We start from the raw sequence: 25,953 nt of genomic DNA on the forward strand, positions 1-25,953 counted from the left end.
CTTGTAGAGCAGAAACTTTTCAGTCCCTATTTCCAGCTTGAATCTTCTATCATGTTAAAACCTGTAGAGCAGAAACTTCTTAGCCCCTATTTTGAGTTCGACTTTTCTCTTCTGTTAAAATCTGTCGAGCAGAGACTTCTCAGTCCCTATTTCAAGTATGAATCTTCTCTCATGTTAAAACTTGTAGAGCAGAAACTTCTCAGTCCCTATTTCGAGTTTGAATGTTTTCTTCTGTTAAAATCTGTCGAACAGAAACTTCTCAGTCTCTATTTCAAGAGTGAATCTTCTCTCATGTTAAAACTTGTAGAGCGGAAACTTCTCAGTCCCTACTACAAGTTCGACTTTTCTCTTTTGTTAAAATCTGTCGAGCAGAGACTTCTCAGTCCCTATTTCGAGTTCGACTTTTCTCTTCTGTTAAAATCTGTCGACCAGAGACTTCTCAGCCCCTATTTCAAGTATGAATCTTCTCTCATGTTAAAACTTGTAGAGCACAAACTTTTCAGTCCCTACTTCGAGTTTGAATTTTCTCTTCTGTTAAAATCTGTCGAGCAGAGACTTCTCAGCCCCTATTTCAAGTATGAATCTTCTCTCATGTTAAAACTTGTAGAGCAGAAACTTTTCAGTCCCTACTTCGAGTTCGACTTTTCTCTTCTGTTAAAATCTGTCGAGCAGAGACTTCTCAGTCCCTATTTCGAGTTTGAATTTTCTCTTCTGTTAAAATCGTTTGAGCCGAAACTTCTCAGTCCCTATTTCAAGTGTGAATCTTCTCTCATGTTAAAACTTGTAGAGCAGAAACTTCTTAGTCCCTATTTTGAGTTCGACTTTTCTCTTCTGTTAAAATCTGTCGAGCAGAGACTTCTCAGTCCCTATTTCAAGTATGAATCTTCTCTCATGTTAAAACTTGTAGAGCAGAAACTTCTCAGTCCCTATTTCGAGTTTGAATGTTTTCTTCTGTTAAAATCTGTCGAACAGAAACTTCTCAGTCTCTATTTCAAGAGTGAATCTTCTCTCATGTTAAAACTTGTAGAGCGGAAACTTCTCAGTCCCTACTACAAGTTCGACTTTTCTCTTATGTTAAAATCTGTCGAGCAGAGACTTCTCAGTCCCTATTTCGAGTTCGACTTTTCTCTTCTGTTAAAATCTGTCGACCAGAGACTTCTCAGCCCCTATTTCAAGTATGAATCTTCTCTCATGTTAAAACTTGTAGTGCAGAAACTTTTCAGTCCCTACTTCGAGTTTCAATTTTCTCTTCTGTTAAAATCTGTCGAGCAGAGACTTCTCAGCCCCTATTTCAAGTATGAATCTTCTCTCATGTTAAAACTTGTAGAGCAGAAACTTTTCAGTCCCTACTTCGAGTTCGACTTTTCTCTTCTGTTAAAATCTGTCGAGCAGAGACTTCTCAGTCCCTATTTCGAGTTTGAATTTTCTCTTCTGTTAAAATCGTTTGAGCAGAAACTTCTCAGTCCCTATTTCAAGTGTGAATCTTCTCTCATGTTAAAACTTGTAGAGCAGAAACTTCTTAGTCCCTATTTTGAGTTCGACTTTTCTCTTCTGTTAAAATCTGTCGAGCAGAGTCTTCTCAGTCCCTATTTCAAGTATGAATCTTCTCTCATGTTAAAACTTGTAGAGCAGAAACTTCTCAGTCCCTATTTCGAGTTTGAATGTTTTCTTCTGTTAAAATCTGTCGAACAGAAACTTCTCAGTCTCTATTTCAAGAGTGAATCTTCTCTCATGTTAAAACTTGTAGAGCGGAAACTTCTCAGTCCCTACTACAAGTTCGACTTTTCTCTTTTGTTAAAATCTGTCGAGCAGAGACTTCTCAGTCCCTATTTCGAGTTCGACTTTTCTCTTCTGTTAAAATCTGTCGACCAGAGACTTCTCAGCCCCTATTTCAAGTATGAATCTTCTCTCATGTTAAAACTTGTAGAGCACAAACTTTTCAGTCCCTACTTCGAGTTTGAATTTTCTCTTCTGTTAAAATCTGTCGAGCAGAGACTTCTCAGCCCCTATTTCAAGTATGAATCTTCTCTCATGTTAAAACTTGTAGAGCAGAAACTTTTCAGTCCCTACTTCGAGTTCGACTTTTCTCTTTTGTTAAAATCTGTCGAGCAGAGACTTCTCAGTCCCTATTTCGAGTTTGAATTTTCTCTTCTGTTAAAATCGTTTGAGCAGAAACTTCTCAGTCCCTATTTCAAGTGTGAATCTTCTCTCATGTTAAAACTTGTAGAGCAGAAACTTCTTAGTCCCTATTTTGAGTTCGACTTTTCTCTTCTGTTAAAATCTGTCGAGCAGAGACTTCTCAGTCCCTATTTCAAGTATGAATCTTCTCTCATGTTAAAACTTGTAGAGCAGAAACTTCTCAGTCCCTATTTCGAGTTTGAATGTTTTCTTCTGTTAAAATCTGTCGAACAGAAACTTCTCAGTCTCTATTTCAAGAGTGAATCTTCTCTCATGTTAAAACTTGTAGAGCGGAAACTTCTCAGTCCCTACTACAAGTTCGACTTTTCTCTTTTGTTAAAATCTGTCGAGCAGAGACTTCTCAGTCCCTATTTCGAGTTCGACTTTTCTCTTCTGTTAAAATCTGTCGACCAGAGACTTCTCAGCCCCTATTTCAAGTATGAATCTTCTCTCATGTTAAAACTTGTAGAGCAGAAACTTTTCAGTCCCTACTTCGAGTTTCAATTTTCTCTTCTGTTAAAATCTGTCGAGCAGAGACTTCTCAGCCCCTATTTCAAGTATGAATCTTCTCTCATGTTAAAACTTGTAGAGCAGAAACTTTTCAGTCCCTACTTCGAGTTCGACTTTTCTCTTCTGTTAAAATCTGTCGAGCAGAGACTTCTCAGTCCCTATTTCGAGTTTGAATTTTCTCTTCTGTTAAAATCGTTTGAGCAGAAACTTCTCAGTCCCTATTTCAAGTGTGAATCTTCTCAGTCCCTATTTCGAGTTCGACTTTTCTCTTCTGTTAAATTCTGTTGAGAGAGAGAGAGAGAGAGAGAGAGAGAGAGAGAGAGAGAGAGAGAGAGAGAGAGAGAGGTAGAGAGAGAGAGAAGAAGAAGAGAGCAGAAACTTTTCAGTCCCTATTTCAAGTATGAATCTTCTCTCATGTTAAAACTTGTATAGGAGAAACTTCTCAGTCCCTATTTCGAGTTCGACTTTTCTCTTCTGTTAAAATGTGTCGAGCAGAAACTTCTCAGTCCCTATTTCGAGTTCGAATTTTCTATCATGTTAAAATCCGGATCCTAGATGTGATATCTGATCTTTCGTTATCAGAAGCAATTAGGATTTGCTGTCCGAATCCCAAATCCTTCCCACACGGAATCACAGCGACATCTGACGAGAGTCGAATTTCTTTCAACTTTGGCAAAGTACCCGAAACATTACCTCAACGCGACGGGTAAAGTGGGAAATTCTACGTCTCTAGTAACGAGGCGTCGTTATTTCGATGGGGAACCGACCGGAGAACCCGAAAAGGAATGCGAAACCAAAGTTTTAATCAATGTAGGACGCATCCAGGAATTGCATCCCTTCCGGGCACGTCCGAACCCGAGTGGCTCATGATCTCATGCGCGAAGGAGAAAATTAGATTGAGGAACGGGATGAAACACTGGTGCTTTCGATTTACGTTTCCTGTCCTCCTCCCATTTTTTCTTCTCTTCCTTTCCGGGACGGGATAGAGCCACGGGGAAATGAGAAAAATTGAGAAATGAGGACGAAAATGGTGGATAGAGAGCGGTTCATAAGAGGAAATATTCTCCGTTCCAGAACAGGATGGGAAGGGGGAGTGGGGAATAATTTAATGTAGAAGCAGACAATGTTGAATAACGCACAAGCTGTAAAGTACCTCACGAAATTAGATTGCCAGTAGTTGCTGCTAAAACGGAGACATCTTTTTTCAAGGAGTGATGTCACTTCACATAGCAACACGAATATGATTTCTTTAAAAAAATACAATTACAGTAAAACCTCGTTAATCCGGCTTAATGGAGGGATAAGTTGACCGGTTTAAGGATAGTCCGGATTAACTGAAATAACTTAAAAGAACAGAGTAGAAAGTGCATTAAAACTCTGTTTATAGCACTTTTATTATTATTATTTATTATGGTGTATTTAAAGGGCATAGGCCTAGATACACTATACAGTATAGTAAAATATAAAGCAATACGACAATGCAGTACTTCTAGCCACATTTAAAACCTTGCATCTGCTTTTTTCCCCCTTTTCCCTGTCCGGATTAAGCTAAGTCCGGCTTATCGCGGTACGGATTAACGAGGTTTTACTGTATGTAGTTTCGAAATTAATCCAAGATCATTCTGGAGACTTTTCGAAGATTTTTTATCATGTTTCCAGTTACAGTGTTCCAGGACGCCGTAAACCTTTCTTCAACTACATGTATCTATTCAACAGTGATATTTTTCATTATTCCTTACTGGGGTGTAAAAGGTGACATTCTAAGGCATTTCAATATCAAACTCAAAGAGGTGTACGCTGTATTCTTGCAGGTAAAGGAGGCTGTGACGGCTGTACTTGCCAGTATTATCCCCCGCGACGGTTTTTCTATGTGTCCTTGTCTATATGTGCTTGTTTATGAGTGCCCTTACTTCAATTCCACCCAATCACTATTAATCTTTATCGCTATACCACGATTAGCCAAAAGTAAGCGGGAAGCGAAGTAAAACAAACACACACACACATATTACAGCAGTAATCGTTGTTTGCTGTTTCTTATGTACCAGCAATAACGGTAATCTGGCCTCTCTGATGGCGTAGTTGTAACGTCGTCGCCTTGTAATCGAGGGGTACCGGGGTCTGTACCCGGTGGAGGCACATTGTACAGTGGTTTGTATCCCAGTTTAAACTGTAGATCCAGTCGTGATTACCCCATCTGTGCATAAAGTTGGCTCAAAGAGTAATCAAATTATAAATTTAAAAGTCGAGTACATAGTTTACTGAGAATGTTACCATTTCGTGCCTTGCAATTATATATACCTGCTCCACCAATGATGAGGCAGATATTTGTATGAAGTAACGCCACGAGCACTAGCGTACACAGGATTTTTTTTCGGAGGGGGGCTGCGTTCTGGCGGGATATACAATAAAATATTTCGTAATTACAATTTTTAACCTGCGTATTATAAGTTGTTTAAAGACAAAAATGTTAATCTGCGGTCATTTTAAGGGTTGCTTTAGTTTTTCCCCGAATTATTTACTGCTTAAAAGAAATTATTTTCTCAACATTTAGGAGGGGGATCTATAGTGGAACAACAAGCAAAGACACCTGCGCAGACCCGTGACTCCTGTGCACCATACTCCCGCGTGGAGGGGAAGGGGAGAGTAGACCATGCTTCCTTACCTATGGCCCGAGCTGCGCGGGGACTTTTCGTCCAAGGTTTTTTTTCCTTGTGGTCGCTCTATAGCCTCATCAGCTCCCCATGCTAAAGGCTGTTTACATTGGTCGAGTGAGCGGGGGAGTTACTGGGACGAGTTACTGTCCTGTCTGCTCGACTCGACCCTTCTATGGCGAGTAGCTGTTTACACACTTTCTACTCGACTCTAGCAAAGTGGGAGAGTGGCTGCAGTTGTTTGGTGCTCTTTTGACAGAATGAACCATCGACGTTGTTGGCGATTTCAAAAAAAGTTCTGAAAAGGTTTACACACTTTTTTTAACGAGAAATGAATACAATAATGCACGGGGACATGTCTGGAAAGAAAAACAATTTCCCTGATTTTACTTTTTTCGGTCGTTCTTGGTTGTGTACAACTTAAATTACTTATTTTTAATTCTGCTTCTCCTACGCCACATATATCAAGTCTCATCTCCTACACTTAAAGCATCATACGCCCGTAGTTTATTTTGCTTGTTCCTATAATCGACACAAATCCCATGGACATTGGACACTCACACAGCACAGACTCTATACTATCCTCAGAAAGCGTTTGCATTGACCGAGTAGTCTGTCGAGTTTTCGCGCGAGTGAAAAAATCGATGAGAGAGAAAGCAACTCGGTCGAGTCGCTGTCCTCCGTGTACAGGCACTCGACTGTCCTGACTACTGGAGCGAGTACTGGCTCCAGTACTCTTCCCAGTTATTTACACGGGGAGAGTAGCTCGCTTTACCCTACTCGCTCCAGCTACTCTCCCGTCTTCTCGACCAATGTAAACCAGGCTTAAGTACGCTAGTAGTGACCACGAGTGAAATGCTACCGAACGTTTCGGAACGAAGTTCCTGCTTGACTCACCTGTTAATGTACTCTCCCGGCAGTTAGCTGAGAAGCAGCAGTTGTTTTAATCGAACTCGGAACGGGTTAACGGGCGTCGTTCTAGCCAGTTCCCAGTTGCCTTCGGAGAAAAGAAAAATCTCAGCTTCCGTCTACACGTTGTCGAGCATTCGGATCACGTCGTGAGGAGCCGAGCAGTTACGGAATTTCATTGTTGTTATCAAGGAAGGAAGTGCCGGGGTTCTTCCATCGATCTATGGAGGTGTGCGAAACTTGTTTTTTCTGGAGTGCGAGTGGAAGGAAAGGAGGGATGGTGACACGAATGCGCCGGAAATGAAGTTCCTTTGTTACAAAAGTTTCCTCGCCAGCTCTTGTCCGAGTGCAGACGTTCTCTTTTTAACATCCGTTCAGCTTTTGGCATTCATTTTTCTTTCATTTGTCCAGCTTCGTTCTTGTTTTTATCGCCGGAGAGCTCTTGTTTTTAAGCTGTCGTTCGCACACGCTAGTTTGTTTACCTCTAGAAGACATCCGAACCATTTTTATGCTTTTAGACATTAGTTGAGCAACAGCCAATCAGCGCTGGGAATCTGCGCCCAATCGCAGCCTTCAATTGTGCTTCTGTAGCATGTCCATCTTTGTGTTTCATTGCGAAGTCAGTGAGAAAGCCAGAAAGCGTCAGTAGATGCAGTTGTTTACCAAAAGAGAAGAAAACTTGATAGTTGAATGAATAACCTTTGACCATACTTAGGCATGTCCCTACAAATATTAACTTTCCTTTCATAGCAACACTTTCAACTTTTGAAGAAAACAAAAAAACGAAACTAATCTGAATCTGTAGTTCAAACTATATAATATAAAAGTTACTTTCTTGTCTATAGATGTCAGGGCAAGCTAAAGTACTTATTTTGTAGTCATGTGAAGTTTTGTAAATATAAGAATAGTTTATTGTTATACAATTTATCTGCATACATTCAGAAAGATATGTAGTTTGGTGTAAATTTTATTAGTTAACACTCGATGACAGTTCAATTCTAACCTCAGAGGATATATTACATGAACATTTTCTCTATTATCTGATGAATAATCACTGCCTACTCGATGCTTAATATCAGTAACTTAAATATAGCGCTGAATGAATTTGAAAATGTACTATGCATATGTAAGATATTGGTGCAATATAACCAGTAACTAAACGGTAATGACCTTGATATGTATTTCTAACTTTGCAGAACGGAGAATTGTATATAAATCTGAATGTAGCAATATACACATGCACTCGAATGTCAAACTATGGCTTTCATAGAATAACTAACTATTCAACACTCGCACCTCTCCCAATGTTAGCAATAATTTACATGTTAGGTTCACTTGTTGGTTTCTATAGAGACGTGGAAGGATGACCTTGTGTCTATTGTGGTCATTGAATATTACTTCAAGTAATCGGGATCGTTCTTTACTCCTATTTTACTTAAAGTGTTATTAAGGGACTAATCTTTCCTTTTAATTCGTCTATAGGATCACTTAATGATATCCATGGTGCGACACCGATGGAAAGCAGAAGAGATAGTTTTCACGCTTGGCATATTATACTCCTTCTCTGTTAAAAGAAAGAGTTTTAAGCATTGATGATCGAAGTGGACAGTATTAGACTCAAAAAACATTTACATATATACTGAAGTTGTTGTTACTTCTGAGAGCAAAGTAACGGTAAGATTAATTTGTTACTTTTGAGAGCAAAGTAACTGTAGCCGTAAAACGTTACTTTTGAGAGAAAAGAAGCTGTAACACGTTACTTTTGAGAGCATAAGTATAAAACGTTACATTTGAGAGCAAAGTAACTGTAACACATTACTATTGAGAACAACGTAACTGTAACACGTTACTTTTGAGAGCAAAGTAATTATAAAACGTTACTATTGAGAGGAAAGTAACGGTAACACGTTACTTCTTTTTTACAAAACTCTGGTATTTGTGCATCAAAAATCTACGAATGTGTTCACGGGATCACAATACAATTTTTTGTCATTTCTTCTCCAAATAGCACGTGGGAAAAGATACTGGGTCTACCTGTGGAGTAGCCGTAAAGCCGTAATTCACGGTTCCGCAGTCGGAGACTAACCGTTGTTTTGAGATCGTCATCCTCAACAGAGGAGTATTTGCTCCCCCTTCCCAACCCCCTCTCCGAGGATGGGAGACGCATGAATATTCTTTTCCTGTTTCCCGTTTTCTTCTTGAAGGGATTTCTCCCCCCCTCTCCTTTTTCCGCTCCGGGAATCAGGGGACCCGCTTTTTTTCCCTTTATGCACCCCCTCCAGGCATGACAAGGTCGAGATTTGTTGGATCTCTCTCTCTCTCTCTCTCTCTCTCTCTCTCTCTCTCTCTCTCTCTCTCTCTCTCTCTCTCTCTCTCTCTCTCTCTCTTTCTCAGCCGCAACTCCTTCCGCATGACGGACCAGAAGGATCCTGGCTCTGGAGAGGAAACCTTCTCGACCCATGTCATAGCGATTCTTGTCGCTAGGCTTGCTCCGTGATCAAATCCCTCCAGCCAACGTCTTCCAGGACACTTGCCACTTCGTGGAGCCTCCAGCATCAGCGGAGGAGCTTTTCATCTCGTGTAGGCACTCTGGAATTTTTTTAAAAAAAGAGGAAAAGAAAAAGTGGATTTGCAGGTGCAGACAGAACCATCTTGTCTCCTTCCCCCGCTTTTCTCTTCGTGCTGCCTTAAAGGGGGGGGGGGGTAGGATTTCAAAGCAATGACATAAATATCGATTAGGAATCTCCCCAGAAATTTCGTTACATTGCAAATTCCTAGACCTTTCTGCACTTGCGTTACGTTTGCACACGTCACATTAAACGTCTTCTGACACTACACGAAAGAGTATACTAGTATTGCAAATACACACAAGCACGTCCTGCCTCGGGAATGTATGGAGCGAAGCCGCGCATAACGGCAGAGAAGGGAGAGGAAGCTAGTGGGCATAGTAAGGAAGCGCGCGCTACTGCAAACGTTTGGTAACCACAGACATGTTTTCGCCCCCACGCACTCACTTCCCCTCTGGCGCGTTCATTGGTCTTGTACAGAGAGGCTTTGTTTCCATTCGCTTGCTCCAGAGACACTTTGGACAAGGTGATGGCGTCTAATTTCTAAGCTGTTGCCATCTCGTGAATGCACTGTGATTATTACTTACACTGACATATATGCAGATATGCCTGGCTATCTTCCTCGTAAAAGCCTTTCTCCTTCTCTAATAACGTAGTGGACACAGTGTTGGCTTGTAATTAAGGTATCCCAGGTTCGGTTCCCGGTGGAAGCACAGTACTTCGGATCCAACTTTAAACTGTAGGTCGAGTCCCGATTTACGATCCGAGCGAAAAACCAACTTTCGTGAGGGATATTTGTTGTAACACAATCAAAAAAGTGAAGGAATATATAGAATTCAAATGTAAAATACCACAGCTTCCGTCTGTATATCTCATGTCTTTTGCTGTTATGTCACAACTGAAGCCTTATGCCTGTAGATTCCATTAAATACAGTATAATCCCATAGGGATTGGATTTCAACTGTAATATTTCTTTGTTTTATACATTTTTTATAACTTGTATGTGTGGTGAAAATAATTTTGATGAAGTGTTTTAAAAAGAAAGTCAAGACTGTACTGGCTACTTCTCTTGGTTTACTTGACTTGTTTATTTATTTGTTTCTGCTGGTTGGTGCATTCTTGTCTGCATCATAATAGTCACAACAATCATAGGCGTAGCTAGAACTTTATATTTGGGTGTGCACAAAGGAAAAAAAAATGAGGTCTTGTACCTTTTTAATAGCATATTTTGTAACACAATCACTTGGCTCTTTAATTGCACTGATGTTTGTAAAGGAATATAAATTCACTAAATGACAGTGTTCAAAATTTCTGAATGTATGTAGTAGAAAAAAATCAAATTGCATAGAAATTACACACACACAAAATGTTCATAAATGTTACAAACAAATACATCAAAATACACGTCATCTATAACAAGAGACGTCTGTCAAAAGGTACAATGTTCTTAAACTCATCAATAACTTCAGTGGCGCAGGAACGTTTTTCATTTGGGGGGTACAAAATTAAGCCTCCCATACATACTACTTCAAACCAAGTGTCACAATAATAATAATTATTATTATTATATTTTATTCAATTAAAAAATTAATTAAATATGTAAATTAATTAATAATGAATTATCATTATTACATGAATAGGTAAAATAGTAAAATAATATAGATATAACAGCACGTATTCATTATCTAGCTTACGTGTAATTAAGATTGCCAAGATTTGCGTAAAAACAACTGCCCTGGCAAGGAAATTAATGTCAAATGGATAAAGAATTGAATATTTATTGAATAACAAAAAAGGAGTAGGATCCAATTAATCAAAAGTTAATTTCCTGATTAAATTTTATGGATGATATTAGTAGTGTACATAAATCTTTGGAACCCTTCAAAGCTGTATGAGCCAAATTCCTTGCCTTCCAATAAGTTCAGCGGAAATAGCCATCGATTATATAACAAATGCTAAACAATATTTTGATTATTTACTTTTACTACTTGGTAAGACTTTCGGGGAGAGGGATCAGGAACCCCCCCCCCCTTAAATACGTCCTTGATATCTAGGTAGGTGTGAAGTAATGGGAAATATTATATTTTAGAACAGCACACACGAATGTCCTGTTATTTAATACATATTTTGCATAAATATTTTTTCTTTTTTTTTAAATTCTAAGAAAAACAGAGATTTTAAAACCAGATAAAAATTCTGAAACATATAAAGCTCTGGACCTCGTTCTGGGTTTATTTGAATTTAACGGAACGGAAAATCAGGAGTTTGAAATGTGAAAATTGCGAACAAAGATACATCTATTCATTTTAATACAGTTTGAGATTTAACGGGGTGAGGAGGATCTTGAGCCACCCCAACCAGGAATAATCATCTCCCACCCAATGGATATAGAAACGACATTATTAAATATATAATACTTATGAAGTTCCACTTCAGTTCTTTTCATTCTAATTTTAAAGTCCCATAGCTATCTTTAAACAATTTATGGGAGATGTGTACCACATCCAATGTCTTTTAGAAGCCATGTATTTGGTATTTACTCAGACATCTATAGGGCGTTGTATTAAAAAAGAAAAGAAAACTCGAGTTGAGATGGTTCCCGATCAACTCGTAAGAAGTCTAACTTTGAAATATTTGTGAAACATTTGACATATATTTGTTATATAATTAGCTGTACTTAATGACACTCCTCCAGCACTTTCTCATTACATATACAAAACCAAAGTCCTTCATATCTCAGAGGAAACAAGAAAAGTCATACGCTCAAGACTTTTTTTTTCTTTTCAATCGTTGGTGGACAATATGAAGAGCCGGCCAAGGTTTCTTTTCGTATGTAATGGTTTTAAATGCAGGTGCATGCGTGTGTTTTTGGGTGACATGTCAATTTCTCGTTTATGTGAAAAGGTAAACTTTAATGTAAGCAAAAGCATGAACGCGTCACAGTTAAAGATTTTCGCATCTATAAAGAAAATCCAAAACACATTCCCACCTCGCCGGCCTCCGTGGCGGAGGGGTTAGCATAGCGCGCTATGACGTCAAAGGTCCCAGGTTCGAATCCCGGCCTGGGCATGGTTGTTATTTGTGAGTGTACATCAATTTAATCATATCATCACTCATCCTCATCTTCGCGATTAGCCAAAAGTGGCAGAAATGCGAAGTAAAATAAACCAAATCAATCAATCAAACATCACTCAAAGACCTTGTGAATTCATCCAATCCAAAATATACCAATAGAACCTGCAGCGAATCTCATTTATGTAGTTCATTCATCTGACTAATGTAATTTTCTTACAGTTTGGCTTTAGGATTTAACTTAAAATGGCGTTGTGTTTGTGTTGCATTCGATATCACAATTAGATTATAAGCAATTAATGTCCAATTATAAGAATACCCTAATACGTAAGTAAAAATGAGTCCCCCCTGATAAAGTCTCAAATTGCATCCTGTTTAAATGTCTAGGAAAAATTTAATTTCACCTAGGAATGATACCGCGATGGGATGAGTCGAGAATTGTCACAGCTTCATCTCGTCTCCTGTGTGAGGAGGTCCTTTTCGTTCTTGTTGTGCTTATTTTTGTTTCGGTTTCCACTCTGAAGTCATTGAAACTTATTCTAGATTCACTTCATGCTCAAATAGGCTAATCGGGACTCTATTCTCAAAAAAATATCTTAAAATATAGGTTTAAGTATAGTTTTCCGTACACCATTTTACAAAGATATGAAAAATATGGGTTAGGTACAGGAGTACATTGTACCCCCCAAGTTGGTCTGTCGTATCTCGTCTCGTTCGTGTAAATATTTAGTTTCGGAAAATGACATTCTAAACATTCAAAACAAAATGGAGTCAGTCATATACTCTTCTGATGAAGATTTGTATCTTATTTTCGAACCGATGCGACCACTTCTTTAGAAAAGGTGTAACCCCCTTACGCAAAGGAGCATTCGTCTGCAGCGTGATTTTCTGAGAGCAAATATGGTTCCATCGTTCCACACACATTTTAAACAATTTTCGTCTCCTTAAGGAGGTTACGAAGAACGCTGGTCAATGAACTAAATCGTAGCAAGCACAATGTAGTAGAACAAGTTTGCAATGGATTGAATTTCTGTGGTAAGAAAGATAATGCTCATAAGTTATAAGCAATATACACTTTTTTATTGGGTGAATTGAAAATAGGTTCTTTTAACAGTAGCACCTTCCGTCTGCTGTCAAATTACCAAAGGGGGGTACAGGGGGTACAACTCGATTTACGGATTTAAGGGGGTACAGTACCCCCCTTCAAATGTTTAGGGGGGTACAATGTACCCCTGTACCCCCCGTTCCTGCGCCACTGAATAACATCATTTACATCAATAGATAAGCTTTTTCCAGTTCCACAAATAGCAAGAGCAGGGCTTCCAATCTACCCTGCATCTGAGTTGCTCTTAATTTATTTTTAACTTGGGTAAGCTTGGAGAAAGCTCTCTCACACGTGCAGCTTGTGACAGGTGTAGAAGAAAAGCGCTGTAATACAGAGTATAATGCAGTAAATATCTTCTTTCTCCAATGACATAAAAAAATCGAAAATCTATAGACACCCATTTCATCAGCGATAATGCACACGTATGTACCAAGTAGTGACATTTTCAACTTCTTACAAACTGCCGCTTATTTTCTCTCTTATTGAATATCTGTCTTTAATTCTCTTTGATAAAGCAGCCCATTAGGGTGTGCCTAGGCACACCCGGCACACCCCGTAGCTACGCCTATGACAACAATACGCAGTATTGAAAACGTGTGTAATTGTTGTAAGGGGCAATTGTTTGTTGCCAAAGTAGCAATCTTAATAGGATATAAAGTACAGAGAAAATCCTAGTTAAGAATGTTGACCTCCTCGCATGTTATTATATTTAACAAATTGATTTTGAACTAACCCATTAACATCTGCCTTTCTTGATTGCAGGTCAGTTATGTGTCCTTGGCTATTACTCTGGCTTTATCTGAACCTATTCGTTGGTGGAAGACTGTGTGGGAACTGGTTAAAAGGTAGGTGGTGTTAAATGTATTTTTGTCATGCAATAGCTTTCTTGCAAATAGACTCTCACACATCTAATTCTGCTGTTTAGATGGACAAGGATCTCCACAAGTGAGTTCACAATTAAGAACTCAGGGTTTGTCCGGAAGGGGACAGAGATGGCCCTGACCTGGAATATTTCATGGTTGAAATCTAATTTAAGTAATGGACTTAGGTACAGGCCCATCGCAAAAAAGTCATACTTTGAAATGGAAGCATGCTGTTTATTATCGATACGTTAACGCGAACTGTGTGTGCTAATTATCATATGAAGCAGTGATGTTGAGTGGCCTTATTTACATTTTGTGATCCTTGACGAGACTCTGGATTCACGACAGGGACCCTACGCACCCACTCTCCCAAATAAATCGAAGTGTCCTTGGCAATAGCGTTTTAATTTTCGCCCCTGTCCGGGTGGATTTTATCCCCTAACGATAGTCAAATTATTGACACATTTTTCAATTATTTTTATACGTAAACTTCTTCATGATAGAAGTAGTGTAGTAATTAGTGCTTTAAAACATCGCTCGTAACACAGATCAAAAGTGGAAAACAGAAAATCAATGCAGACCAACTATTTTTTATACTCAATAACAGAAATACGGTTCAGTAATATTCAAAAGTACCGAATTCATTGGATCGAAAAATGGAGGGCAAAACCCTATTCAGAATTCCAGGAGTTAAAGTTCATTCCTTCAAATCAAGGTAATTTGTGATTACTTCTTACTTTTTCACATGCTATTTGTTTCTGGCACTCACGGGCCATATCTAACGAAAACGTTCGTGAGATATTTTCCGTACTTAAAAGGACATCTATTGCGGTCCTTCGGACAATAATGAAGGATAAATGAAGACCGGCGCATACCTAGGTAGAAACTTAAGGGAAAGTCTGCAGAAAAGGAGGAAAAAGTTAGGCAGAGATGTGAATATATGCTATTTAGGATTGGAGAATGATGATTATTGGGGTGATGTAAGTTAATTGTGTAGGAAGCCCAGACTCACTAGAGAAAGAGAGAGAGAGAGAGAGGGGGGGAAGAGCAAGAAAGAGAGGGATTGAGTAAGAAGTAGAGATGAAGAGAACGAATCATCAAGTGATAGAGAGACAGAATGATGAAGAGAAAAAGAAAGCGAGAGAAGGAGAAAGAGAGAGGAAGAAAGTACGAGAGAGAGAGAGAGAGAGAAAGAAAGAGCATGAATGGAAGAGAAGGAGAAAGAATAAGAAAGAAAAGCGAGAAAGAAAGAATGAAAAATCGAGATAGAGAGAGAGAGAGAGAGAGAGGGAGAGAAAATAGTGACAAAGAGAGAGAGAGAGAGGTTGAAGGTTTTGTTTTAAGCGCACTTTATGCACAGTAAGGCTAATCTGGACTTAACCTACAGTTTAAAGTAGGATCTGAACCGCTACGTGCCTCAAACGGGTTGATGAAAAGGCGAATAAGAAGAAACAGGAAGATAGAGTGTAAAAGAGAACGACAGGGATAGAGGGATCAAGCGAGCGAAAGGGAGAGATCTATGTATGCAGAATTCAAAGTACAGTAGCAAAGCCTCTTCAGGCAAATTTACAAAACTTAAGCACTCGTATATTTATATGTAATGAAGTTCACATCCTTTTATACTGCTTCTATTCGTAATGTTAAGAACCCTATGCATCTAAGGCCTGTTCCTCAATGCGACCGCTTTTCTTTACGGACTTACATAAATTGAATGAGAGATGGAAGTGAATATTCAACAACAATGGTTCCAGTCGCGCCAGAGGGTTGAAGAAAAGTGTAGCTCTCCTCCACACCGCAACAGCCATCATGCTGGAGGCCTATTCAAAACGCCCCACCTAAAACCCTAAATCACAAAACGCGTTGCCGAGGTCGTTCAGGAACCCCATACATTAATGTCCGAACGCGTGCACTTTTGTGTCGAGGCGCCAACCCCGCAGGATTCCTGCAGACGTTGGTTTATGGGGTGGCATTTCCTCTTGAGAATTCCCACGGTTTCTGCTCTCTCCTTATGTTTAGAGTAATGTCAGTGTTGCCAAGCGTAGCGTCTTGTCACCATTTTTGGTAGCGTAGTGACGGGGTTTCAGATAGGCAGCTCTCAGACCGAAGCGACAAACGACACACGTCGCTTGGGAACGTGCCAATTAGCAGCAAAACATTTCAAGCCTGCTTTTGATTGGCAAATTCCACAAGCGACACTCGTACCGTAGGGACTTCTATAAATTTGCCCTTTTCCAGGCATTTTATGATTTAGCGGAGAAATTTTGTAATATCAAAAAGTATATTAGAAGCAGGCTGAATTTATTGTCTAGTCAACTTTGGTGGTTTATTTTTCAACTGTCTTTTCAAGGACGTTGAGATGCAACACTGAGTAAAAATTTCGATTGGGTCATTCATTAAAATAAATGTTTCGACTTTCATGGAGCCAGGTGAAGAACTATAGCCAAGTGAATTGGAAATGAGGAGGCCATTGAGAATTTTTCAGAAAAAATATTCTAGATTTGATATCTTATAAGAAATACAATGTCTTCGGAAAATCCTATCGTTTTTTGTTAACTTCGGAGAAAAGTTGCCATCCCCAAATTCAGCCAAAGAACACGGTACTCTTGCATTGGTGAGAACGTTCCCGGGTTTGATCCCAGTGGGAATTCAGGATCGTGAGGACAATTGGGAAGATATTCGAAATGCAGAAGCATTGAAACACTCCTAGAAAGCCATGGTAGAGCTGCCATGAGACTCCATGCGCTGACCAACAAAAACTACTCGACAGGTAGAAAAGCGAGAAAGAAAGAATGAAAAATCGAGACTCAAAAGACTCCACCATGGCGCAATGGTAACGTCTTCGTTTTGTAATTGTGGGGTCTCGAGTTCGATACATGGTAGAGACGCATAGTGCATCGGATCGCACTTAAAATTCTAGGTTCAGTCCCGTTTAGTCTATCTTCCGATAAATTGGATTTTGGCCAACACTATTGAAGCCGTTTTCAACATTTGTACTGCTTTAATATTCCTTCTAGTGCACTGATTGATTGAGGGATTGATTTGGTATAGATTGCTCTGCTTTTCTACTACTTCTCAGTCCCTATTTCAAGTTTGAATTTTCTCTCATGTTAAAATCTGTAGAGCAGAATCTTCTCAGTACCTATTTCGAGTTTGAATGAATTTTCTCTCATGTTAAAATCTGTAGAGCAGAATCTTCTCAGTACCTATTTCGAGTTTGAATGAATTTTCTCTCATGTTAAAATATGTAAAGAAGAAACTTCTCAGTACCTATTTCGAGTTTAAATGAATTTTCTCTCATGTTAAAATCTATACAGCAGGAACTTCTCAGTCCCTATTTCGAGTTTTAATTTTCTCTCATGTTAAAATCTGTAGAGCAGAAACTTCTCAGTTCCTATTTCGAGTTTGAATTTTCTCTCATGTTAAAATCTGTAGAGCAGAAACTTCTCAGTTCCTATTTCGAGTTTGAATTTTCTCTCATGTTAAAATCTGTAGAGCAGAAACTTCTCAGTTCCTATTTCGAGTTTGAATTTTCTCTCATGTTATGATCTGTAGAACAGAAACTTCTCAGTAACTATTTCGAGTTTGAATTCTCTCTCATGTTAATATCTGTAGAGTAGAAACTTCTCAGTCCCTATTTCGAATTTGATTTTTTTTTCTTTAAAATCTGTAGAGCAGAAACTTCTCAGTTCCTATTTCGAGTTTGAATTTTCTCTCATGTTAAAATCTGTAGAGCAGAAACTTCTCAGTCCCTATTTCGAGTTTTAATTTTCTCTTATGCTAAAATCTGTAGAGCAGAAACTTCTCAGTATCTATTTCGAGTTTGTTATAGTCTGTAGAGCAGGAACTTTCAGTCCCGATCATGATTAGTGATGGTATGATGAAACTGATTAAATGACACTAACAAGGAACACCCACACCCACGTCGGCATTTGAACCCGGGACCCTTGACGTCGTGGTACGTTGTATTAACCATTCCTCCACGAAGGTCGGCATTCTAGAGCATTGGCGTGAATTTTCTTGTGGTTTGTTTTCGTTTTTTACGTGTAGGATTACGGAGCAACGAAACTATTGCCAATATCCAGACATCAGGGAAACCAAGCCACACAATGATTCATGTGAACGCTCTAGAAGGAATATTAAGTAAATGTTATTTCTTTCGGACTTTGGAACATTAGGAGAGAAAATTTCGAAAACAGCTACGCTGGCATCCGACAATAGTCCAGGAAAGGATTACAGAAACTGAATCCTAAATGAAATGCCGACTTCCATGACAGTGGTTATCACGGCACGCTACGACGCCAGGGTTTCCGGGTTCGAATCCCAGCCTGGGCGTGGGTGTTCTTTGTGAGTGTCTCTTCATCATATCATCACTCATCCTCATCTTCGCCTTTAGCCAAAATTGTAAAAATTTAAATAATATTAAAATTTTAATATTATTGATTTGATTTTGACGTTAACGTTCTTATATATTTTTGAGCATTTATGGTAGTCATGAAAATTTGCTTGGCGGTGATAATTTTTGTGTATTGTAAGGTTGACAAGGTTGAGGAATTTCGAGAAATAGGTTCGCAACACTGGCCAAAAAAAGTATTTTTGGAGACAAGAAAAAAAGGAGACAGGAAGCCATTCGTCCTCTTATGGCAAATCTCGCCAGGCTTTGGATTATTCACCCTTGGAACTGCGAGACGGCGGGAGGTGTAAAAGGAAAAAAAAGCAGCTCTATTTCGTGAATATTTTCCGCGGGGGAAACCGCACAACCACTAATGTGCTGAAATCCTTTCGTAGTTTACCATTTTATTTCTTCACGAGCTTCTCTCCATAAGCGAAAGGTATTATGGGTAGAAAGGTTCGCTAGGAGGGGTTGCACTGCACTGAAAGCAGATCTGTGGATGGGGTATTTAAGGTTTGCCACCATCAGAGAGATCGTTCAGCCCATTTCCTCAGCTCTAAAACCTCCCCCCCTTCCCACCACCCCTTCAGTGCATTTATTCCGCAGAACGTATCAAGCTTTCCCAGCAGGCAAAGTGGGTTTTCACCATTGATGTGTCTTCGCATAGTCTACAGAGTGGTAACAAAGTGGGTGTATCATTTTTAATTTTCGACACTACTATGATCATGGTTGAATGCTTGATATGGGCAAGTACCTGATAGTTTAAGAGTCTGGAACATCGATATGGAGCCCGTTATTTTAGTAGCACAGCCGAATTCTGCAACATGTTCTGGCACACTTCGCGTCGCAAGTGTGTTATCACCTAAATAAGACCTTTCGATGGTGCTACAGCCCGTTTGGAAATTTTGAGAAAATTCAAAAGTTTCAAACGTAAGCAGTAAAGAGCTCGGGGAAAAACCAAAGTGATTAATGCAAACCGCTTTAAAATAACGTCCCGAATACCCTTTATGGCCTAGAACAACTATTAAAATGACAATTACAAAATATTTTATAATATTCCCGGTCAGAACGTAGCCCCCCACATTGTAACACTTTTGTCCCCGCACTATGCTAAACCTTATCTGACAAGGGGAAATAAAGTGTCGTTAACCCCTCCTTGTTTTGGCACATTGCCCCTCCAGTATTGGAACCCAATTTCCAACAACTGAACGCAGCTCTTTGAAATCCACTTTTAGAATTCCATCCTGCTTCCTTCCATCCATAAAAAGAATCTTGGGTACAATTTTGAAAGGTAGTTTTCTTGTGTAATGTTTTTGTGCAAGGGAAGTATAGTTATCACAACAAAGAAATTCGAAATTTGGTACGAGGTGGCAGCGTTCTTAACGGCCGAAGAAAAAAATCTCAAGGGTATATCCAGAACTTCTCACTGGCTCATCGTACAATTGGGCTTGAATGTTTCCCGCCAGAAAATAAAGAGCGGAACTGTAGAACTTTCTTCCGTAGTTCCTCGACCTGACTGTGTTAACACGGGATAACCAGGTCCGCAGGTGCGTCTAACCAAAACAAACTGTCGCCTGGGAGCACAGAGGAAGCAGAACTCCAGGAAACAGGAAACTTTTCGAGGCTCTTAATTGTTGCCGGGTTACGAGGTAACGTTGCACGTGTTTGTTGTTATTCTGTGCGCATACTTAAAAGAGTTGTGTTTTCTGAATACTTAGCGGAAGGTTTCTCCGATAAAATTTGCACCCTGCTTTCTGCTTGCTAGAGTGTATTGCCAGCTTCTGTTGTGGAGTGGCCTATTTACAATTTAATTTCTGGGGGTGGTTAATGTCTTTTAGAACCGACTTTTGTGTTTAAAGCAGGCCATTTACATGATTTTCATGAATGGAAATTTGTTTAATTCCATTAGAAATCAGTAATAATGAATAGGAGATAGTATTATACGTATATTTATTACTTGGCTATGTGTGCACACTAATGCTGCCAAATGCAGACTTGGTCTCCCGATGGCGTAGTGGTAACGTCATCGCCTTATAATTAAGTGTTGCAGGGTTCGATATCAGTTGGAGGCACATTACACCGTGGTTCGGATCCCACCGTAAACTTTAGGTCCAGTCCCGATTAACCTATCTATGCATAAAGTGGGCTTAAGACACCAACAATTCAATTCTAAATACAGACTGACTACGCTGTGGCGCCTGGACCTGCAGCCAGGATTATACCCTGTAGGAATTGTGTTGTTCACAGGTGCATGCGGCTGTCCCTTCATCCATGTCATCGTATAACCATTCATCTCCATCGTCGCGATTAGCCAAAAGTTGTAGAAAAGCGACCTAAAATAATCTAACTCATTCACAATATTGCCAAATGTTGTCTAACATAAAATAATGAAATATGGACAATAAAAAATTTAACTGAAACATTTTTTAAATTTTGACAACACGTTCGCGCATGGCTTTAACACAGTAATTTCCTCTTTCATCAGAAAAAATAATTGAATATTTCTTGTGGTTCCTGAATAATGTCAAAATAAAATGTGATTTTTAGAAGCAACAAATGAATGTCTCTTTCGTCGTCCTTACTACTATGTGACCCCTTTAAATGGTGGAGTTTTCGAATCACAGAGTAACTATAAAACAAAATTAGAAACGTTTGAGTGAGTCATTCCATGCCAAATCAACACAGATATGTGCAATTTCCAACCTGACCATCTCCGATTTTCATGAAATTTGGGGAGTTGAAACTATGCATGGAACTTAGTAACTATGAAAATTTTTTAGTCTCGTGCGTCTTGTAATTGTTAAATTATTCAAGGTCAAAATTAGCAGAAATTGCCCTTTTTGAGCCCGCTTAGCTATACTAAATGTGCTGTAACTCCGCCACTATTTTGCCTAGAAAGCTCAAATAAAGCTTATTGTACAGGGAATTGAACAAGCTTTCCTGTGATATATAACAAGTCCACCTTTCGATAAAAATATAATTTTGTCACGTGACCTTGACTTTTGACCTTGAATATCTCAAAACATGTCATCACCAAAAATCGTGAAAAAATATATTTGGTCCCTCATGCCATACTCTAAAACATATCAAAAAATCATTCTGGGACTGCAGTGGGATCAGAAGATACAAAATAATATGTTTAACTATGTGACTGATAAAAGCCTCATTACATGAACTATGACGTGTCAAAAGTCCTTTAACACCCCCTACAAAATGTAAAGGAGTTATCCTGGGTATAATTAGTCACGAAAGAAATATGTTAGGCACAGGGAGATCTCTAGCTGTGTGTGTCAAGCGCAGGTCCGGCATATTGTTGACCGCCATATTGAATTCAACGCAAACATTTCAAAGGAAAGTGGGTGATGTGAAATATCAAACCAGGAGAGAATTTCACGAGAAATGAAGCAGCGAAGGTTTTTCCCAAGTATATTTAACCAGCAAAAAATTATTACTGCATGCTTGTAATCATTTTCTCCTTTTCGCGGTGTTAAAAACAAAGTATTAAGAATGCTCCTAACGTGTCAAGAACTCGGCGAGATCACGCTGACATCTTGGGACAGAAAGAAGTATACGCACCATTGCATATGATTTTAATCAGCAACATTCACCAAATACTTGAATAGTGGAGAATATTGGGAAAAGTATCTCAAACAATTACGTGACACTTCCTTTGGAATGAAAAATTCTTCAGTGACGATGCTAATTTTTATGTTCCTGGTAAAGTTAATAAAAATTATACGCAATACCTGTGATTTGATAATCTACAGTAGACAGATCCCAGCCGAATGGATATTGCTGGTAAGCTAATGATGTGGTATAGTGTATGGAGAACTGGAATGGTTGGTCCATATTCAACAACAGAGCCTTAAATGGTGAGGGCTTCTTGGATGTGTTATGTTAAGTGAACAGGTTTTTCATCCTTGCTTACGGGATATGGCACTTTTCCAGAGTTTTGAAACAGGACAGTGTGTGACCACACTATGTGAACATTCTTCATGGTAAATTTCTAGGTAGATTGATGGGCAGAGGGGGATCTATTAAAAGGCCTGCACATTCCCCAGATCTAACATCTTAGGAGGACTTTTACCTTCAGAAACATTTGAAGAGAATGGTGATTGCAATAAAAGTCCCTGATATTGACCATCTGAGAGAAGGCATAGTTGCTGCTTGCGATGTTGTTGCACCTGCTACATTGCCAAATGTTCTATGTGAGTGTGAGAGACGTCAACTAGTGTGCTCACAGGAATATTGACAACACTATAATGTGCATATATCGTAAGTGAAAGATATGCGTATAACGTTTTGCTGCCAAGAAATAAGTTGGTAAAACCTTCGCTGCTTCATTTCTCGTGAAATTCTAGCCTGATTTGATATTTCACATCACCCACTTTCCTTTGAAATGTTTGCGTTGAATTCAATATGGCGGTCAACAATATTCCGGACCTTCGCTTGACACACACAGCTAGAGATCTCCCTGTGCCTAACATATTTCTTTCGTGACTAATTATACCCAGGATAACTCCTTTACATTTTGTAGGGGGTGTTAAAGGACTTTTGACTCGTCATAGTTCATGTAATGAGGCTTTTATCAGTCACATAGTTAAACATATTATTTTGTATCTTCTGATCCCACTGCAGTCCCAGAATGATTTTTTGATATGTTTTAGAGTATGGCATGAGGGACCAAATATATTTTTTTCACGATTTTTGGTGATGACATGTTTTGAGATATTCAAGGTCAAAAGTCAAGGTCACGTGACAAAATTATATTTTTATCGAAAGGTGGACTTGTTATATATCACAGGAAAGCTTGTTCAATTCCCTGTACAATAAGCTTTATTTGAGCTTTCTAGGCGAAATAGTGGCAGAGTTACAGCACATTTAGTATAGCTAAGCGGGCTCAAAAAGGGCAATTTCTGCTAATTTTGACCTTGAATAATTTAACAATTACAAGACGCACGAGACTAAAAATTTTCATAGTTACTAAGTTCCATGCATAGTTTCAACTCCCCAAATTTCATGAAAATCGGAGATGGTCAGGTTGGGGGCTGTGTTGATTTCGCATGGAATGACTCGTTTACCTTTTACTCTCGTTGCTTCCCAATTACAGAGCTATTTCTCACTCGTAAATCAACTTCTTAATTAGAAACTTCATAGCATAATGCGAATGAATTATATTTGATTTATTTAGACAAACTGTTTCCAGTTGTATATATAAAGTCAAACTCATTTCCACATCAAATACATTGATTGGCTTACTACCAAAGTTCCGCTGGGCAACAACAAATAACACACAACATATGTAAACTTCATAGAATATGGAACTAACAGTTTGGGAAAGGTATTGAAATTTACACGTCGTTTTACCATTCCTGACATCTTTTCTGAATATATAAGGAAACAATGGTTTCCAGACTTTATATCCGAGGTTAGAAGGGTAGTAATCAATGCGTGTTTGGTAATGCATATACCATATGCTTGTACAGTGGAATCTATAAGTAGTATCAAGCAAATTGTCCATCACCACGTTTACTCCCTTTGTTTTATGCAATGAGAGCTTCAAGAACTGACACAAAACACCAAATAATCTGCTTACAACCTCTGAACCAGTATACGTAAAAAGAAGTCCTTAAAAATAAGTAGGATGAAGATAAAAACCAACTGAAATAGTAGTGGACAATTTGCCGAGCAATACTTATGGATCCCACTGTACGTACACTAATATGTGTTCAAACATATTTGTCTAGCTTGAAAATAAGGTAAATGTGTAATTCGTATGTTCTGGCTTGCTATAATTCTATATTTAGAGGAGATTGATACGAATTGTGCAGAATACATATTCTTAGAAGCGCAAAAAACAGCTTTCTGATAAGTTTCTTCGTGAAATATTTCTAGAAGTAAGACGCGTTAAAGTTGTACCAGGTGGCCAGAATTAAAGTTACCCAACTCAGAACTCCCTGTAGCCTGTTTGAGGCATCGTAGAACTCTGAAATTTGGTGAATCCACTATGCAAACCATGGGGAAGAGGATGGCGATAAAAAAGTTCAATTTTCTGCCACCAGGTTGAAATGTCGCATAATTGTAATAATGACGTAAACTGCTCCAAATGGTTATGGATTTGCCTTTACCTTGCAATCTTGCAATAAACGAGAGATTATTTTCTCGCAACTTCCAGCCACTAACAAATGTCTTTCTAATTAATATCTCAGCTAAATCACTTAACGTGATTATTTGTACAACCCACCACGGAAGTACAGCGCCACATTTGAACCTGGTGGCGAAAATTGAACTTTAATTCTGGCCACTCGGTATTTAGAGTTTATTGTAAAGTTATTCACACTTGAAATTAATGGTGCCCTTGAGAAAGGACGAGCAAGTCTGTAGTAATTGCTTATTAAAAGCAGCCCCTTCTTATAGGATTTTAAGAACTTTATTTTCCTACTTGTGATGATTATCTTTTTGTCGCTTTTTTCCTCTTCTTCTAGAAAACGCTTTCAGCATTTACGATAGGCTTGTTAGAGATTTTCATTGCCGCATGGACTTCGATTTCCCCAAAGTCTTCAGCAATATATCTGATGTGTTCCATCCTTTGACGATATTTGTTCACTTTGCTGCAGTTTCGGAGTGTGTGTCCAGTCATTTTGTATCTTTTTTGCCCCTCTCAGTACTCTCTTGTTCACTCCATTACCTTGTACTTCTTCGATTATTGAAATGTTTTCTGCGAATGAAATACGATCTAAATCTTCAACAGGGCACTATGGACCACAGCATTTAAAACTGACGGTCAACGACTCAATTGTGTTCGTCTGTCATCGTTTACTTTCGTGCGCCAAGTGCCGAACGTTGCTACGGAAACAAATAAGCGAAAAACGGAGACATCCCATGTTGCCAAATTTATTGCAAGCGCATAGTGACTGAAACGCGTCGGTTGCTAGAAGAGCCCTGTTACTAGTCGACCCTCATGAGCGAGGGGGAAGTAACTATCAGTTGACTTCGAGACAGCAAATTAACAAACTTGGCAACGTGTCCTTGTGGGAACCAATCTTATACCTAGAACGGTCACAGTGCAACTGATATTGACATCCACTACTGCACGCGTACCCGAGGGACGATTGGTAGATAGAAATAGCTTCGAAGGTCAGATAATGGACAACCACAATCCTAAGCACAGTAACACCAGTCCTGGAACTTTCGAGTAGCACCATCGTGACAAACTTGAAACTATTTCTTAAATTGAATATTAAAAGCCTTTCAAAGTGCAAATCTTAATAAACCTCTCTACCTGTTTGCGCCCAAACTCTGCACTTGCAAGGAAACAAATGCGTTACAATAATTCTTCCTTCTCTTTTATCTTCCGTAATGCCCCGAGCTCAAAACTTGACTTTCTGTGGAAACTAAAGCAGAAATTTCCTCGGCTAGGTCATTGGGAGGAATTAATAGTCCCTTCAAAAGGAACCAGCTTTTTCTCTAGAAAAGCAAAGATGAAAAGGACACTGAGAACAAGAGGGGGAATAAGAAACAGCAATAACCGTCCGGGATTATTACAGGTGCCGCTACTCGAGAACAGAAAACGATCTGTGTAGAAAAAAAACAAGGACTTCTCACGAAGCAAGAGGTCTTTTGTCGCTGGAAACTTTTCCGTTGCGAGTTCTCGCCTCTTCAGCTCTCCGATTCGCTTTTGTTTTCCTGTCAGAAGAATATGCTTTTG

The 25,953-nt window shown here is 39.0% G+C and overlaps 1 protein-coding gene across 1 annotated transcript in view; it reads left to right on the top strand.

Annotated features, from left to right (window-relative positions):
* Nucleotides 1-25,953, top strand: part of LOC145996198 (cell adhesion molecule Dscam2-like) — a 501,892-nt gene that overhangs the window by 65,744 nt on the left and 410,195 nt on the right. Inside the window, exon 2 of the mRNA XM_083132598.1 lies at nt 13,755-13,837. Within this exon, the coding sequence (XP_082988724.1) occupies nt 13,762-13,837 (76 nt within the window). The 5' untranslated portion in view covers nt 13,755-13,761. The remainder of the gene's footprint in view (nt 1-13,754; nt 13,838-25,953) is intronic.

The sequence above is a fragment of the Lepisma saccharinum genome, chromosome 1 (assembly GCF_977018435.1).
Source record: "Lepisma saccharinum chromosome 1, izLepSacc3.1, whole genome shotgun sequence".
Taxonomy (NCBI): Eukaryota; Metazoa; Arthropoda; class Insecta; order Zygentoma; family Lepismatidae; genus Lepisma; species Lepisma saccharinum.